Source organism: Anabrus simplex, chromosome 1 (assembly GCF_040414725.1).
Source record: "Anabrus simplex isolate iqAnaSimp1 chromosome 1, ASM4041472v1, whole genome shotgun sequence".
Taxonomy (NCBI): domain Eukaryota; kingdom Metazoa; phylum Arthropoda; class Insecta; order Orthoptera; family Tettigoniidae; genus Anabrus; species Anabrus simplex.
This window is the reverse complement of record NC_090265.1, coordinates 1,370,813,526-1,370,830,254: the sequence shown is the minus strand read 5'-3', so window position 1 is coordinate 1,370,830,254 and position 16,729 is coordinate 1,370,813,526. Positions and strand designations below refer to the sequence as shown.

Here is a 16,729-nt window from a genome sequence, read left to right as displayed (position 1 = left end):
TTACTAACAATGTAACCGGTGTGAGAAAATCGAGAATGATGCATGGCCCATGAAATCTGGGGGCAAGCTTGCCCGCGGGAACAAAATTTTTGACCATAACCTGGTCACCTACCTTCAAAGGGGTGGGTCTCCGTCCACGATCATACCTTTCCCTAACCTTATCATGAGACACTTTAAGATTGGCTTTAGCCTTCTTCCAAAGATCTTTAATGTTATCCGGATCTATTGTCTCGGGTAGAATGTCATTCAGAGACCAGAGGTTAGAGAGCGGCGAGTTGGGAACAAACTTGAACATCAAAGAAGCTGGAGTAAACTTGTGAGATTCATGAACCGCCGAATTCAAAGCAAAAGCTATCCAATGCAGGGACGTGTCCCACCTGGAATGATCTTCATGATGATAGGCAATAAGTGCTGACCTGAGATTACGGTTAACCCTTTCAGCCAGAGATGGTTGAGGGTAATAAGCAGAAGTAGTTACATGAGAGATTGATAAGTCAAAACAGAATTTACGAAATAAATTAGATGTAAAAGCCTTGGCATTTTCAGATACAATATATTGACACGGACCAAAAGAAGCAAAAATAGAATTTAAGCAGGTAATGGTAGACTGAGCGGTAGCCAGCTTAGTCGGAAATAACCAAGAAAATCTGGTAAAACCATCTACGCACACAAAGATGAACTTGTTAGCATTACCCTTTGACTGGGGGAAGGGTCCTACATAATCGATATACAGACGTTCCATGGGGCGCGACGCTTGATGCGAAGACAAAAGGCCTACCTTGGTGGACCTGGTGGGTTTACTGAGCAAACAAGATTTACAAGCTTTTACAAGTTCCCGGATTTCACCGTCCATACCTTTCCAGATGAACATTTCACGAATCTTCTCACGAGTTTTAAAGATACCCAGATGCCCTCCTAGTGGGGTCTCATGATAATACTTGAAGATCATAGGTACCAGAACAGCTGGAACGACAACTTTCATCATCTTGTCATGCCTCGAAGGGCAACATAAAACACCATTCCTCAGAACATAAGGGACGACATGTTCCCCAGAAGAAAGGGTTTCCATTATCGGAGCCAGCGTCGGATCTTCACGTTGGTATTTCTCGATATCCCTAAAAAGCATGGGAGCATCTGTTAGGATGGCATTAACCTCAGATAGCATGGACTCGGGAGGTGATGAACTGTCGACCGGTTCGTGGGTCTCGACGTCGTTATGAAACATACGGCTGAGTCCATCAGCAACAACATTTTCGGTGCCTCTGATATGTCTAACATCAAACTGGAAGGCGGAAATACGAATAGCCCAGCGGGCTATACGACCAGTACGACGCGGCCTACCTAAGACCCAGCTTAATGCTTGATTATCTGTCTCCAGGTCGAATTTGACGTGTTCCAGATAGAGACGGAACTTTTCTAAGGCGAATAAGACTGCCAAACCTTCGAGCTCATAGATGGAATACTTGGCTTCTTGAGCCGACAAGGTCCTAGAGGCATAGGCGATAGGTCGCCTCCCTAGTTCAGTCTCTTGAAGAAGGACTGCAGCTACTGCTGACGACGACGCGTCGGTTTGGACGATGAATTTCTTCGAGAAATCAGGCATAGCAAGGACAGGGGCATTACAAAGCGCTAATTTAAGATCTTCAAAAGCGGCTTGTTGAGAAGGTCCCCACTCGAATTTGATGCCTTTCCTACGAAGAAGGTTTAAGGGCGCCGCTCTATTAGCAAAGTTAGGAATGAACTTTCTGAAGAAATTCACCATACCAATGAACCTGGCGATACCTTTAATGTCCTTGGGAGGTTTAAAATCACGGATGGCCTGTGTTCTAGAATGATCGACTGCTACACCATCGGGTGACACAATATGCCCTAGGAATGACATAGAGGGCTTAGCAAAGACAACCTTGGACAACTTAACAGTTAACCCAGCCTTACGAAGGCGATCGAGAACTTCTCGCAAATGATCTAGATGTTCTTCAAAGGTCTCTGAAAATACGACGACATCATCTAAGTAGTGATATAAGTACTCGAATTTGATGTCGGAGAAGACCCTATCTAGTAGCCTAGTGAGCACAGCTGCCCCCGTGGGGAGCCCGAAAGGCACGCGGTTGTATTCGTATAAATTCCAGTCCGTGGCAAACGCTGTAAGGTGTTTAGACTCTTCGGCAAGGGGAATTTGATTATAGGCCTGATTCAAGTCCAAGATAGTGAAGAACTTGGCCTTATGAAACCATGAAAAGCAAGAATGAAGGTCAGGAAGGGGCACAGATTGCAACACCACCTTCCGATTGAGAGCCCTGTAATCAATGACAGGCCTGAAGCCTCCTTGGGGTTTCGGGACTATAAAAATAGGCGATGAATACGCCGACTTAGAGGGCCTAATAATACCATCCCTCAACATCTGATCGATAATTTCTTTCAGAGCCTTCATTTTAGGTGGAGATAGCCTATAAGGTGGAAAACGGACAGGAATCGAATCCGTGACCTCAATTTTGTATTCAATAAGGTCAGTAACACCAAGAGTATCAGAGAACACCTCTGGAAATGACTGACATAATTTACGAATACTATCAGCCTGCTCCTCAGGTAGAGCTAGTTGCTTTACGTCGCACCGACACAGATAGGTCTTATGGCGACGATAGGACAGGGAAGGGCTAGGAGTTGGAAGGAAGCGGCCGTGGCCTTAATTAAGGTACAGCCCCAGCATTTGCCTGGTGTGAAAATGGGAAACCACGGAAAACCATTTTCAGGGCTGCCGACAGTGGGGTTCGAACCTACTATCTCCCGAATACTGGATACTGCCCGCACTTAAGCGACTGCAGCTATCGAGCTCGGTCCTCAGGTAGATGTCTAAGGTCTAACAACATCTCATCCTGGGTAGGCGAAATAGATGAACATGACACAGAATTACACTTTAACAAGGGGATTTTACAATTGGACGCAAATTTGAATGTGCACGACTTACTCTGAAGATCGAGCACAAGACCAGTGTGAGAAATAAAGTCCGCTCCCAGTATGATGGGGCAAGACAGGTACTTAGCCACAAACAATTTAATTTTCCATGTAAATTTAAAAATACGAATTTTGACCAGTACGGAACCTAGAATTTCTAATGGAGATGAAATAGCCGAAACATATTGAATAGGAGATGAGACGTAGTCAGGTAGTTTACAAACAGCTTTCAATTTAGAATACCATTCAGCCGAAATAATCGAACAAACACTGCCTGAATCTGAGAGAGCTGTTATAGGCTCGTTATTTAACTCAATCTTAAGAAAAGGAACAGGTGCGGGGGTATCCGCCGCAATCCTAAGGCACTCTTTGGGGCATTCAAAAGATGTATTCGAAGACTTATCGTTCCCTGAATTCTCGACCTTTTTGCCAGGGGCTGAGCCTTGGGAAGCAGAATTAGTTGACTCAGCCGCAGCCACTAGTCACTTTTGATTGTTGTTGGAAGTTACACCAGAAGTTGAGCAGGAGGGGGTGCTATTCGAATTGGGACAATTCTTTGCGATATGTGAGAAAGCCCCACATTTAAAACAGCCTTGTGATGAACCAGCTCCATTATTTGCCCTACTAGTTTTGATCAGAGGACACTTATTGCGCAGATGGTCAGGCGACCCGCAAGCATAACATTTACGGGGGGTGACTGATCGGCGAGGTGGAGGCCGAGTATTACTAATGGAAGGCGGGGGTTCTTTCGCGACACGCAAAGAATCGGCGTATCTAACTCCTTCCGCTGAGACGGCCAATGCTTCAAGTTCCGAGAAAGTTTGCGGGCACGCCGCGAAACACAAATATGACCTATAGGGAGGTGAAATTCCCTCTACAATAGCCTGTACAATCTGATCTTCAGGAAAATGAAGGGCAAACACCCTAGTATAAAACTTAATGTCCTGTATGAAATCAGCCAAGTTTTCATCCAAGCGCTGTACACGATAATAGTACTTCTGAATAAGGGAGGACCTGGCCCTAGCAGGGATGAAGTTAGCTAGCAAATGGGCATGGAAATCCTCAATAGATGATTGCTCGGCAATGGCTCTTACGATTTTATCAGAGAGAATACCAATAGCATACGGATAGATAATTTGCAAGATTTGACATGGAGAAAGAGAAAAAACAAGGGCATGATCCTGGAATTCCACTAGAAATCTTAAAAATGAAATTACGTCACTGGTGGTATTAACGGAAAACTTAGATATACCTCTGAGCAACATTGCCAATGGATGAGGCAAGCTACTAAACCCGGGTGACATAGTAGGTAAAGGTTTCAATGGCAAGGAAGTTAATTCAGAACGGATGTTACTCAGCGATGCACGGCGTTCAGACTCGTTGTCCAATGGGGCAGGGATAGTTTGAGCAGCAACGGTTATTCTATTAACTTCTCCCTTGGGAGGCGCTTCCTCACCAGCTGCATTTACTATGGTGGGTTGATCAGATTTGGGAGGAACTTCCCCAGTTAACAATTGAGTGACCTTACTAGATAATTCGGAAATATTTTCCAGGAGCGTACTAGCTTCCTTCCTCTGAACATCATTCAGTTTTAGAGACAACAGATCATTAACTCTATTTGAAAAATGATATAGCCTGCCTTGCACACGCTTAATTTGATTTGGAGACGGATCATTTTCATCAAAAAAACTAACGACCGATGCTAGCCCAGTAATATTCTCCGTGATCGTGGAAAGTGAGTCGTCAATTTCTTTCTCTCCCAAATTGGGGATAGAAATGGGCAAATCAAGGGACTCTCTAAGTTTGTTAGTGTCTATTGCAACCGTGCCTCCAGATTGCACATTTCTGATAGTTAATTCATAGATCAACTCCTCCTTACGCAAATAGTTAAGAAGGAGAACATCGCGAGGGCCGGGCATGATGACAGACCAATTTTGAAAAACTCAAAAAAAATTCCAGCAACTGGGAAAATAGTTAGAGTTCGGAACAAACAATATTTAGCCGTCAAAAGGGGCTAAATTGAGACCCATTCAACCACGCTCTGCTACCACTTGTTACCGTGTTTTGGTGGTAGGTAGAGGTGAAAGAAGGTGCGGGCGTGAATGAGTCTCAAACTACGGAATCAAAGTTAATGTAAAATTTAACAAGGTTATATTTTCTTTTCAAAAACAAAGAAATAACAAGTATGGCAGGTACAAAGTAGCAAATCAAAGGGGAGTCACAATATTCACATAATTTGGGCTTCGAGCCCCGAAAACACAATGCTTGGGCAATCAGCCCAGTTTTACCTCCAAAACACAAGTTTCAACAGAGGGGCAGAAAACCCCATTCATACCTCGGAGCCCTTGCTCCAAATTACACCGATAAGCCTCCACGAGGCATACCACAATTGATTTTTAATAGAGCCACACGCTCTCAAATTTAAGCCTTCTCCCAGGCCACACCAAACTCAACCTTCAAGTTGTCCTCAACGGACCTAAACACAGGGGTAAAATACCCAATCTACTGAGGTCTAGGAAATAAAAAAAAGGGGTTAATTAAATGACCTCTAAGGTAACAATTTGAGAGGAGGCGAACTTGCACTCCTAATACACTTTGTCTTTAAGACCTATTTTGGCTCTTAGGCCACTGATGCAAGGGCTAATCCCATACTACAGAGGTGACTTAAAAAAGAAATATTTACATTACATTACGGAAGAATTGATTGAGAAAATAAGTTCACCTCAAGACAATGTGAGTGGGAGCTCGAGAGGGTTAGCACTCTCTATCCCAGTATGTCGCTTTACAAGAGAATAGAAGAAAAGAGAAGTTACATTTTAGAAAAGGTTACATAGGGGAACGCTTAGAACCCGCCCCGAAAGTTAAACTGCTGAGCTAGCAAAGAAAGAATTTATTAATCGGCCATTACCTTATTGTTGACCGCTGCCGAGGAAAGAGGCGCTTCCCGCCTCCTGCTATGTACTTAATACACTGAAAGATGGAACAGAAGTGGCCCGGAGACCCTAAAATCAGCAGTTTAAATACTCTCGCAGAAAGTTCTAGGCGTTAGGGGAAAGAAAACACCCTCCCACAAAGATTTTATTGGGTAGGACCCCGCAACAGATTCAAGTTGGGGAAAGATACACCAGATTGGTCAGAAATTAATTGAAAAAAATCGTGATTGGATACATTCAAAACAAGGGGAAGAAAGGGGTAAATATTGCCAACTTAAACAATGACAGAAAGAAATTTAACAAAGAACCAACTCCTGAAATTAAATTTTCTCCAACAAAATAGTTCTTTGACTCCGCACTAGGGTGCACTATTGTTGATCTTCAGTAGTGTCCTCTAGAAGAGAAAGTTCACACTTCTTAATACAAGCAAGACAAAAGTACGTCGAAAATGACACAGTTCACAAACTCAAAAATTTCCAGGTAGTGACATCTTCTGAGAAATTTGGAAATTAAGACCGTAGATAAAGTTCAGACTTCCTCCAGAAGAGGAGTTTCAACTGGCGCAACTTTTAAATAAACGGTGTGGAGGTGTACCGCCCGGTACAGTAATAATGGGCATGTAGGGTTATTGCTAATGGTGTGTATGTGTTGAAGAATTGAACTTTTTATAGGAGGGGAGAGATTCACGGAGAATCAAAAGTCTGTTGCAAGCGGTTAACAACATTCATTGAGTTCAAAAGTCAATTATGAACTTGCAACAGTTTCATCCTAAGTTTCTCCCTGCCTTCCCCCCCCCCACCCACCTCTCTCTCTCTCTCTCTCTCTCTCTCTCTCTCACACACACACACACACACACACACACACACACATACTCATTCATTTCCTATACAGTACGTAATTTCAGAAATTGATAAAGTTATTTTGTTTCAAATCGAGATCACTTAAACATTCTAAAGGAATAACCCTCAAATGGAGAACTGCTGAATCCGGTTTTACGTGGTAAAAGAATGAAATTACTTATTCTTCAAGTAGGAGGGCCGATGTAAACCTGAAGTCGTAATGATATTCTCGGATATAAACGGACTGTAATAACAGTGATCTATACAGCATGATGCCTACTGATTAATTTCAAAAATATAAAATGAATCGGTAGGCATCATGCTGTGTAGATCAATAACAACAGTTGCAAATTTGAAGCTGATTCTCACCATTCCGTTTTTCAGTGATCAATCACTACCTCTTTCATTGTATATGTTTTTTCCCGCATGGGAGGTTTATTCGGTCAAAATAATGTTTTTTTTTCTTTACTTTACTGCGTTATACACGCGTATGAATTGCTTTTAAATATAAATATAATGGGGAATGTGACGAAAATTGGAGAAAAGTATGAGCCGTCGTCACGAACACCGAGAATGTGTGATTCGAATTTATGGAATGCCGTAATAAGTACGTTGAACAAACTCAGAGAACGAAAAAATGCCAATGCTGAAACTTAACCCGATGTTTTCTTTTCAATCAAGAGACACAAAATATATGGTCACTTTCAAATTAAACCATTCACCGATTTCAAGTACGAGTAACTTTAACAAACGTTCTTATCAATGAGAGCAGTGTATTGGCATTAGACAATCCTCGATCTATAATCCAAAAATGGTTAATGAACATTATTTGAACGCAGGACTTAGATTTCTGTAATTTAGTGGACTGTCTGTTTCAGTGAACGAAAATTAATTTTTAGCTTGTATCAAGCAGACTCAAAATATTACTAGATTATGTGAGAAAATCATTTAAGTTGGCTAGGGTGGGATAACAGAGAGCCAAAATTGCTACTTTCCCACCGAGATGGTCACAGTTTGAATGCCGGCCAGTACATGTGGCATTTTTGTCATGAAAAGTCATGGTTCGGATCCCCCATGAAACTGGAGTCATGTCACAGTGATCAAGATATCAAGGTCAACTTAAACGCAAGTTTGATTTCTTATTGTTAAGTCGACATTCAATAAATTTTTGAACTGTGTCAGTTTTAATTTTTTTCAATTTCATTTCATGTTGTGCCCCGTGTATTTAATGTTATCCTGAAATCATGGTGAAATGGGACGTCCTTCAGGAAACTGAAGTGATAGTTAGAGTAGCTCTTGTGAAATCAGTTATGTGATCTGTGTGTTGTTTAAAACTTCTCTCATCCATTTTTCTTAACATTTTATTTTCGTTAAAATAATTTGAAATGGGGCGATAAAGCCTTAGTTAGCAATGAATTCAATGGATGAACCTGTGCGTACAAACTGACTACGATGGTAGGATCATGTGAGAAAAATGGAGGAGTATAGGTTACCTAGGAGATTAATGTAGACTCGTTCATGGAGGATAAGAGAAACAGGGACTCAGATTTTAATGATTTAAAAATGAGAGATTTGAAACTAATGAGGCCATAGAGCTAGTTGCAGATAGACGATTGTGATGTTGCTTGGCTATTTGCATGGAATTTCAGTCTGAACGTTGAAAGGCTTAAATGTCTATATGTATAACTAGCGAAGATACCCGTCTTTCATGAAGTTTAATGAGCAAGGATTAAGGGCGCAAAACGAAATGTGACTGACAAACTCATTAAATATGAATCCTAAACCTATGTTCGCAATATTAAAAAGATAGAAAAGCTGAATTTAAATAAAACACGATGAGTAGGATAATGAAACTAGCTGAATAAATAAACTACAGTCCTCAACAATCCCCACATATGTATAAGCATGCTGAGCACTCTCAACAGTACAAATGTAGCCTCCAAAAGCCTCCCGTAGAATGGCCCACTCATTCATTAGCTGGCCTGTAAACAAACGAACAATGACTTTACATAAATGCTGAAGAACATGGCTTCACGTGAGGAGTGATACGAGTAGCCCATCGTTAGTGAAGCTTAAAACACAAGAAACTGAATTTTCTCGAAAACAATTACAGCTAGGAAGAAAATTAAATTTCAATACTACATGGTTAACTTGTATTCCGATATTTACCAGTTAGTTATTTAGCCATGGACCACAAGCAAAAACACACAAGAAAGTTGAATTTTATCGCAAAACCGTTAGAATTATGAAAAAATACCATGACATTTCTTGTTGAAAATTTAATTTCAAGGCCACATGGTGCACTTCATTTTCTGCTTTTTCTTAGTTGATGTAGAGCCAAAGTTGCCTAAATTTGAGACATACCACTGTAAAATCCTCCACTGGTTCGAATCGGTGAAATATATCAAAATTAGGAGTATCCATTGAGTGACTCTGTTCTTCAAAAACTTCTTAGCAAATTTCAGCTGAGTTGGGCCGGCAGTTTTTGAGCCTACCAAGAACAAACAGACACCATCTCATTTTCATTAATAGTATGGAATGCAAAGAGATGTATCTGTTATTGTTATTTATGTGGTGTTTTGAAATTAAAGAATGTAACGAGGGGAAAATTTCAGAAGAATGAATGTCAAGTAGTTGCTCTACATATTGATAACGATCACATGTCCTTTTTAGTTGTGTTATGGGATTGTTGCTCATTTGTAAACAGTTGTGAATGCTGTCTCTGCTGAGGTGTTTCGGGTCGCTAGAGAACTGGTGTTCCTAGTAGATGTTTTTAATAGTTCATCTAATTTTATAACTTCCATAATATATAGGGCTGCCTCAAGGAGAAAGTTTACATTTTCCAGTATATATCATCAATACATAGAGGCTATAAAAGCTGTTATAAAAAAGAGATAATCATATCAGTATAGATATATGAAACAAAATTCTTAGACATAAAACACAAGAAGGAGCTAAATAAATATTAAAAACATTTAAGCTCTAGGCTTTTTCAGTCGTGAAATTACCAGCGTTTCGCCCCAGTGTAGCAGTGGGCTCAACAGTTGGATTGCTACACCTTTCCAAGACGCTGGCCACTAGTGCGCTGTTGAGACACGACGACGACGAAAAGGCGTTTCATTCCCCGCCCGAAGGGTGGGGCGGGCCCCTAAACGGTAACGCCGTCTCCCGGGCTGGAGATGTGATGAAACTGTCTGGTGCGTGGAAAGGAGGAAAAGGGGTAGAGAAAGACATGGCCTCTTGGCTGCGCTGATAGGAATGAAAATGATGTGGACTAGGAGTGGAGTTTAAATGAGAGTGCCAGGGGGGAGATGGCGGATGAGGAGGTGCAGGGTCGCAGTGATGTGATAGAGGAAAGGGGTTAGGAATCGGTTGATTTCAAGCGTCGAAGGTGGTGGGGGGAAGAAACTCGTTGAGGGTAGGGGAGGATAGACGGGTTGACGAGGTTGAAAAGGAGGGGATGGCCGCGTGCGACGATGGGTATTGTTGGGGCGATGTCGAACAGGTTGGGGTGGGGAAAGAGAGGGCTAAACTTTATGTCGATGGTGAGAGATGTAGGCTGCATGGTCGGTAAGTCATTGGACATCTTCGGCGGTCGGGAGATGGACATGGACCATATACGTCTGACCGGAGGTGTTCTTGATCCGGAAGACTCGACGGACTGGGACGCCGTCTGCTTGGAGTTGGTGAAGAATTGTCCGGACTGAGAGAGCAGGATCCACTCCGCGGATCACGCAACTATACATGGTATGGTGAATCGGTGTGACTGCGTTGATGGTAGATCAGCGGCGGCTGCTGCGTTGTCGGCTTGGGAAGATCGTCGTGACTAAGTTGGTGCTGCGACTGTAGACTCTGATGTTTCGGTAGGCAGGTACTGAGGTTGAGGTTCTTCAGGGGTAGGGAAGACATGGGCGGAAGAAATCATGAGTGGTGAAGGATGGCATGTTACAACAGTTGTGACCGGAACATGGGAAAAGAGATGGGTGGAGGTCGTGGCGGTTGTTGTGACGGTAGTGGTGGTGGTGAAGGGGGGAGTATAGAAATAGGTTGAAGATGATTGTTGTGGTGTCCACTGTGGAGGTTCGGCTGCTGCGTCGTCAAAGCACGGGAGACTAGGTTCTACTCGGTACCGTTGGCTGCTAATGTAGATTGCGTTGAGGATGAATCGCTGAACGGCGTCCACTGTATAGAGATGAAGAAGGACCCGACGTGTAGGAACGAAGTCTTGCAGTATCCGGGATACGCTGCTAGCCGGGACGCCTGCCAGCCGAAGTTGTTTGTGGATCTCGTAGTCGGAGAAGGAGGGATCAACGTCACGGATCACACAGCTGAACGTGATGGTAGGCTGACTTCCTACTCGGTGTCGGCTGATTGCTTTGTTGAAGTCGGCGACATAGTAGAGGTATAGATGTTGAGCCACCAGGTTGAGAAAAAATTCGGAGGATTTGCTTCGGAGAACTTAACCTTTCCACTTAGAGAGGTCGATGAAAGACGGTTGAGACACCACTGCAAGCCTCTTATGTCGGACAATGCAGTGACAGTGCACTAGGGTAAGCATGTGTCTCCACTTGTATAAATGCCTGCCTTTGTCCTTCGTATAAAAGTAAGGTTCCTAGAAGGAAACCATAATTTAATTTCATCGATTGCAAATGTTAAAACATTTTAGATTTTGATAAATATATATCATTAATAATCACGCAAGAAACGATATTATTGGCAATAAGAGCGTTTCCTGAAAATTAATGCTGAACTACTGTTGGCAGCTAGTTGTATGTCCTTCAATAGCTGCTTTTCTATACCAAATGAAGTCGAAAACTGGGACAAGAATTTCAGGATTGTTCTCTGGCTCCCACAGCATTTCATTGAAACTAATTTTAACAGAACTGGAAGTGTTTTGACGCTAAAATAAGCTAAGGTACATTCAGTTCATATTTCATACTCGTGTACTTGGTATTAATTTACAACCTTAATTTTCAGATGACATTTCCAATCGAGTGGCAGCCTCGGATTGTCTCCACCATGCTTGGCAGGATAGGCAACTTGATAATTGCCTGTGTACCGGGAGAATTTACTACAATGTCCGGTCGAAGAATGCGTGCTGCTGTGAAAGATGCTGTAATTGCCTCCGGTGGTCCTGAAGACACTGAAGTGGTCATTGCTGGCTTGTGTAATACCTACAGTGACTACGTGGTTACTCCAGAAGAGTATCAGGTAGGTCTGACAGTCATTGTTCTTTGTCCTTTACATTTAAATTCCGCTATTTAAATAGTGCATTATATACTGCATGTGATTTTGTCATATAAACAGTGGTTTAACGTAAATTTTGACTCGACTAAATCACCTTAATAGGAATATTGGATAGACATTAAAATCACTGTGGGAGTTTAGGAAACGAATTATTGCACTGTGCTACGGAAGAATGAGAAGTCTTAGGAAAATGATAAGTGACTTGTCCGGTAGGTACCTACTCTAGATAAAATGTTTTTGATTTTCGTCAGCTGAGTAAGAAACCTGAACGACCGCGTGACGATCTGGCGGGTCACGAGAGAGGTGGCACCTTCCTTTCCAATTATCAGTATACAACGCATGGAGATGGTTCCAGACGACCACCGCCGAGTGCGGTGTAGGTCCGTCATGTTGAATATACATCCTGCAGCGGTCAAGGAGTGGCACATGTTCCAAGAACGGTGGTAGTTCATTTTGGAGAAACAGCAGATAGCTTTTTCCCGTCAGAGGTCCCTCAAAGAATTAGTTGAAGTCCACAAGAATCGAACGCTTAACATTCAGCTAGAGTTCGTCCTGTAAGAGCATACATAAAACAACATATAAAAGAATAATAGGTAAGATATGTGTGATTTTCTAGGCACCCCTGTCCCATATTTTGAAAATACGCGTTACGTGGAGATATAGAACAGGTAAAACGAAACATTTTAAGCTAAAACAAGTTTTCTGTGACTATTGGTTTGGGAGATACCGCATTTTTAATCTAAGGGATGTTTTCAACCTAACGTATTGTTTATACTAAAAATAATATCAAGCAAAGTCCGTGACTGTATTTTCTTGTTCGAGATTAATTTTACTCCGAAACTGTGAAAATAAATCATTAGGGTTCAGTTGATATATATATCACCTGTTAAAAGATTATTATTGATAAGTTTTAAGATCAAACACAGTTTTGTACGACTACCGGTTTTATACATAATTTATTTTTAAGTAGGGATGTTTTCACTTCCAAATTATATTTTTACTATAAAAGTAACTAAAAGAATAATCGAAGACTGTTTTTAAAGAATGAAGTCATGCTCACCCATAAATGTTTACAAGAAACAGTCGGGGGTGAGTTGATATATATATGAACTCTTAAAGGATAATGTTTTATGCCTTTTAATCTCACAAACAGTTTCTAAGACCATCGGTTTAAGAGATGATGCTTTTTAGGTTAAGGGATGTTTTCACCCCAATGAATTCTGAAAAGTGGTGGCAAAAGGGGCTCTGGTTAAGACGCAGCAGTTAATGATGCTACTTAGGTTCCAAAATGGGTAAAAAAAAAATTAGTAAATAGATGCAATATAAATATTAATCTTATACAAGTTGTATAGTATTATATACACTGACTGACAGAGCAAATGCAACACCAAGGAGGAGTGGTTCGAAAGGGATGAAAGTTGGGGAAAAAACAGAGACGGCACGGACGAATAATTGATGTTTATTTCAAACCGATATGCAGGTTACACAATGCGCACGGCATCGACTCAGTAGGATGTAGGACCACCGCGAGCGGCGATGCACGCAGAAACACGTCGAGGTACAGAGTCAATAAGAGTGCGGATGGTGTCCTGAGGGATGGTTCTCCATTCTCTGTCAACCATTTGCCACAGTTGGTCGTCCGTACGAGGCTGGGGCAGAGTTTGCAAACGGCGTCCAATGAGATCCCACACGTGTTCGATTGGTGAGAGATCCGGAGAGTACGCTGGCCACGGAAGCATCTGTACACCTCGTAGAGCCTGTTGGGAGATGCGAGCTGTGTGTGGGCGGGCATTGTCCTGCTGAAACAGAGCATTGGGCAGCCCCTGAAGGTACGGGAGTGCCACCGGCCGCAGCACATGCTGCGCGTAGCGGTGGGCATTTAACGTGCCTTGAATACGCACTAGAGGTGACGTGGAATCATACGCAATAGCGCCCCAAACCATGATGCCGCGTTGTCTAGCGGTAGGGCGCTCCACAGTTACTGCCGGATTTGACCTTTCTCCACGCCGACGCCACACTCGTCTGCGGTGACTATCACTGACAGAACAGAAGCGTGACTCATCGGAGAACACGACGTTCCGCCATTCCCTCATCCAAGTCGCTCTAGCCCGGCACCATGCCAGGCGTGCACGTCTATGCTGTGGAGTCAATGGTAGTCTTCTGAGCGGACGCCGGGAGTGCAGGCCTCCTTCAACCAATCGACGGGAAATTGTTCTGGTCGATATTGGAACAGCCAGGGTGTCTTGCACATGCTGAAGAATGGCGGTTGACGTTTGACGTGGCGTGCGGGGCTGCCACCGCTTGGCGGCGGATGCGCCGATCCTCGCGTGCTGACGTCACTCGGGCTGCGCCTGGACCCCTCGCACGTGCCACATGTCCCAGCGCCAACCATCTTCGCCACAGGCGCTGCACCGTGGACACATCCCTATGGGTATCGGCTGCGATTTGACGAAGCGACCAACCTGCCCTTCTCAGCCCGATCACCATACCCCTCGTAAAGTCGTCTGTCTGCCGGAAATGCCTCCGTTGACGGCGGCCTGGCATTCTTAGCTATACACGTGTCCTGTGGCACACGACAACACGTTCTACAATGACTGTCGGCTGAGAAATCACGGTACGAAGTGGGCCATTCGCCAACGCCGTGTCCCATTTATCGTTCGCTACGTGCGCAGCACAGCGGCGCATTTCACATCATGAGCGTACCTCAGTGACGTCAGTCTACCCTGCAATTGGCATAAAGTTCTGACCACTCCTTCTTGGTGTTGCATTTGCTCTGTCAGTCAGTGTATTATATTATATATACATACATACTGAATACGAGTTGACTATGTTTGTAAGTACAGGAGATATTATAAGTGGAATTTTGCAAACAATATAAATTTATTAAGGATGAATTGTCCGACTCGTTCGCTGAACGGTCAGCGTACTGACCTTCGGTTCAGAGGGTCCCGGGTTCGATTCCCGGCCGAGTCGGGGATTTTAACCTTAATTGGTTAATTCCAATGGCACGGGGGCTGGGTGAATGTGTTGTCTTCATCATCATTTCATCCACATCAAGACGCGTAAGTCGCCTACGGGAGTCAAATAGAAAGACCTGCACCTGGCGAGCCGAACCCGTCCTGGGATTTCCCGGCACTAAAAGCCATACGACAATTTTTAAGGATGGATTGTGTGTTTAATAGAAAAAATTGTTAGCGTAAATTGTATAATATTGTATTCTAGAAAAATTTTCTTCTTCACTTGTAAATATAAAATTTAGTGCTCAACAATAATGTATTTTAGTGTACCATTTGCCACCGAGGTTGACACCTCATTTGCAAATAAAGAGATTTTGATTTGATTTAGATTTGATTTTTTACTCTAAAATTAATTTAGTACATTTTCCGAGACTTTTTGAACATTCGAAGTGATTTTTACCCAGAATTTTGAAAAAGAAAAACAAACGGGGTGAATTTTTGTATATATCACGTGTTACTGGATATTTTTAAACGAATTTTCAACTCAAAATCAGTTTGTCTAGGACCATCGGTTTCAGAGAAAATACGTTTTTATTTGTAGGGGTGTTTTCACCCCTTCCTTAACACTAGTACATTTTAACATACTGCTACAGTTATTACAGTAACACAATTTATTAAAAAATTCTACTACGTATAACTACACGAGGCTGACGACCTCGATGTTACAAAGATCCTAATGAATGAACAACTACAACTTAAAAGAACGGTTCGTTAAAGAGATAGCACGAAACAAATAGTTAACAAAAACGCGTTCAGTTACTCTATACTTGGTAGGACACGTCAAGAATGTAATAATAATAATAATAATAATAATAATAATAATAATAATAATAATAATAATAATAATAATAATAATAATAATAATAATAATAATAATAATAATTGTTCCGGGGTATCTGTGGAACGCAGAGGTGAAAGAAGGTGCTGGGGTGAATGGGTCTAACTACAGTGTCAAGAATTGAATTTAAAACTTAAACTGAAGGTTATATGTTTAGAACTTCAAACAATTTTTTCATGACAATATTACAGGTACAAGTAGCAATCATTAAACAAGGTGGGGGAAAATCCAAGATTCAAAATCTTAACACTTAGGCCTTTAAGCCCCTAGCTTTACACTTGCTCAAATTTACGAAAGAGCACAAATTTATACAAGGGCAGAAATCCCCTAATTCAAAGAGCACTTGCTCCCAAAATTACATCTAGCCTTCAAGAGGCATTCCTTAATCTTACAAAAAAACTAGAAAAAGAGCGAACAGGCTCTCAGTTTTACACGCTTACTCGAGGCAACCTCGATTTACAATTACAGGCCTCTCAAGGCACAACTTACAATTGGAAAATGATTATACAGAGGTATTTAATACCCAACCTACGGGGGCCTTCATGGAAAAGGAACAGGTTAAATAACTGGCCCGAACACAAAATGAATGGAGGCGTACCCTGCACACCAAGATAATAAACACTAAAAACCTAAAGGGCTCTAGGCCGATGAAACAGGGGCTAGTCCCAAACTACTGAGGTGACTAGTATAGAAATAACATTACCACGTTACAAAATGAAAATCAATTATGAAACGTAGTCACCTCAAACCAAGATGAAAGAGAGCTCGAGAGGGTACATCACTCTCTATCCCCGATTTACAGTTAAAGATTTTATGAAGTTTTTACATTGGTCGGCAGAAAGTTACATTTTTAGAAAACTAGGTTACATAGTTAATGATTCGTACCTTTCCCTCGGGTTAAAC

General features: G+C 42.2%; 1 protein-coding gene across 5 annotated transcripts in view; it reads left to right on the top strand.

The window, feature by feature from the left end:
• The window catches only part of CDase (neutral ceramidase), a 1,004,245-nt gene that overhangs the window by 833,229 nt on the left and 154,287 nt on the right, over positions 1-16,729 (top strand). For all 5 annotated transcript variants that reach the window (XM_068225499.1, XM_068225500.1, XM_067137831.2 and 2 more), the window contains exon 10: positions 11,702-11,935. In XM_068225499.1, the coding sequence (XP_068081600.1) occupies positions 11,702-11,935 (234 nt within the window). The remainder of the gene's footprint in view (positions 1-11,701; positions 11,936-16,729) is intronic.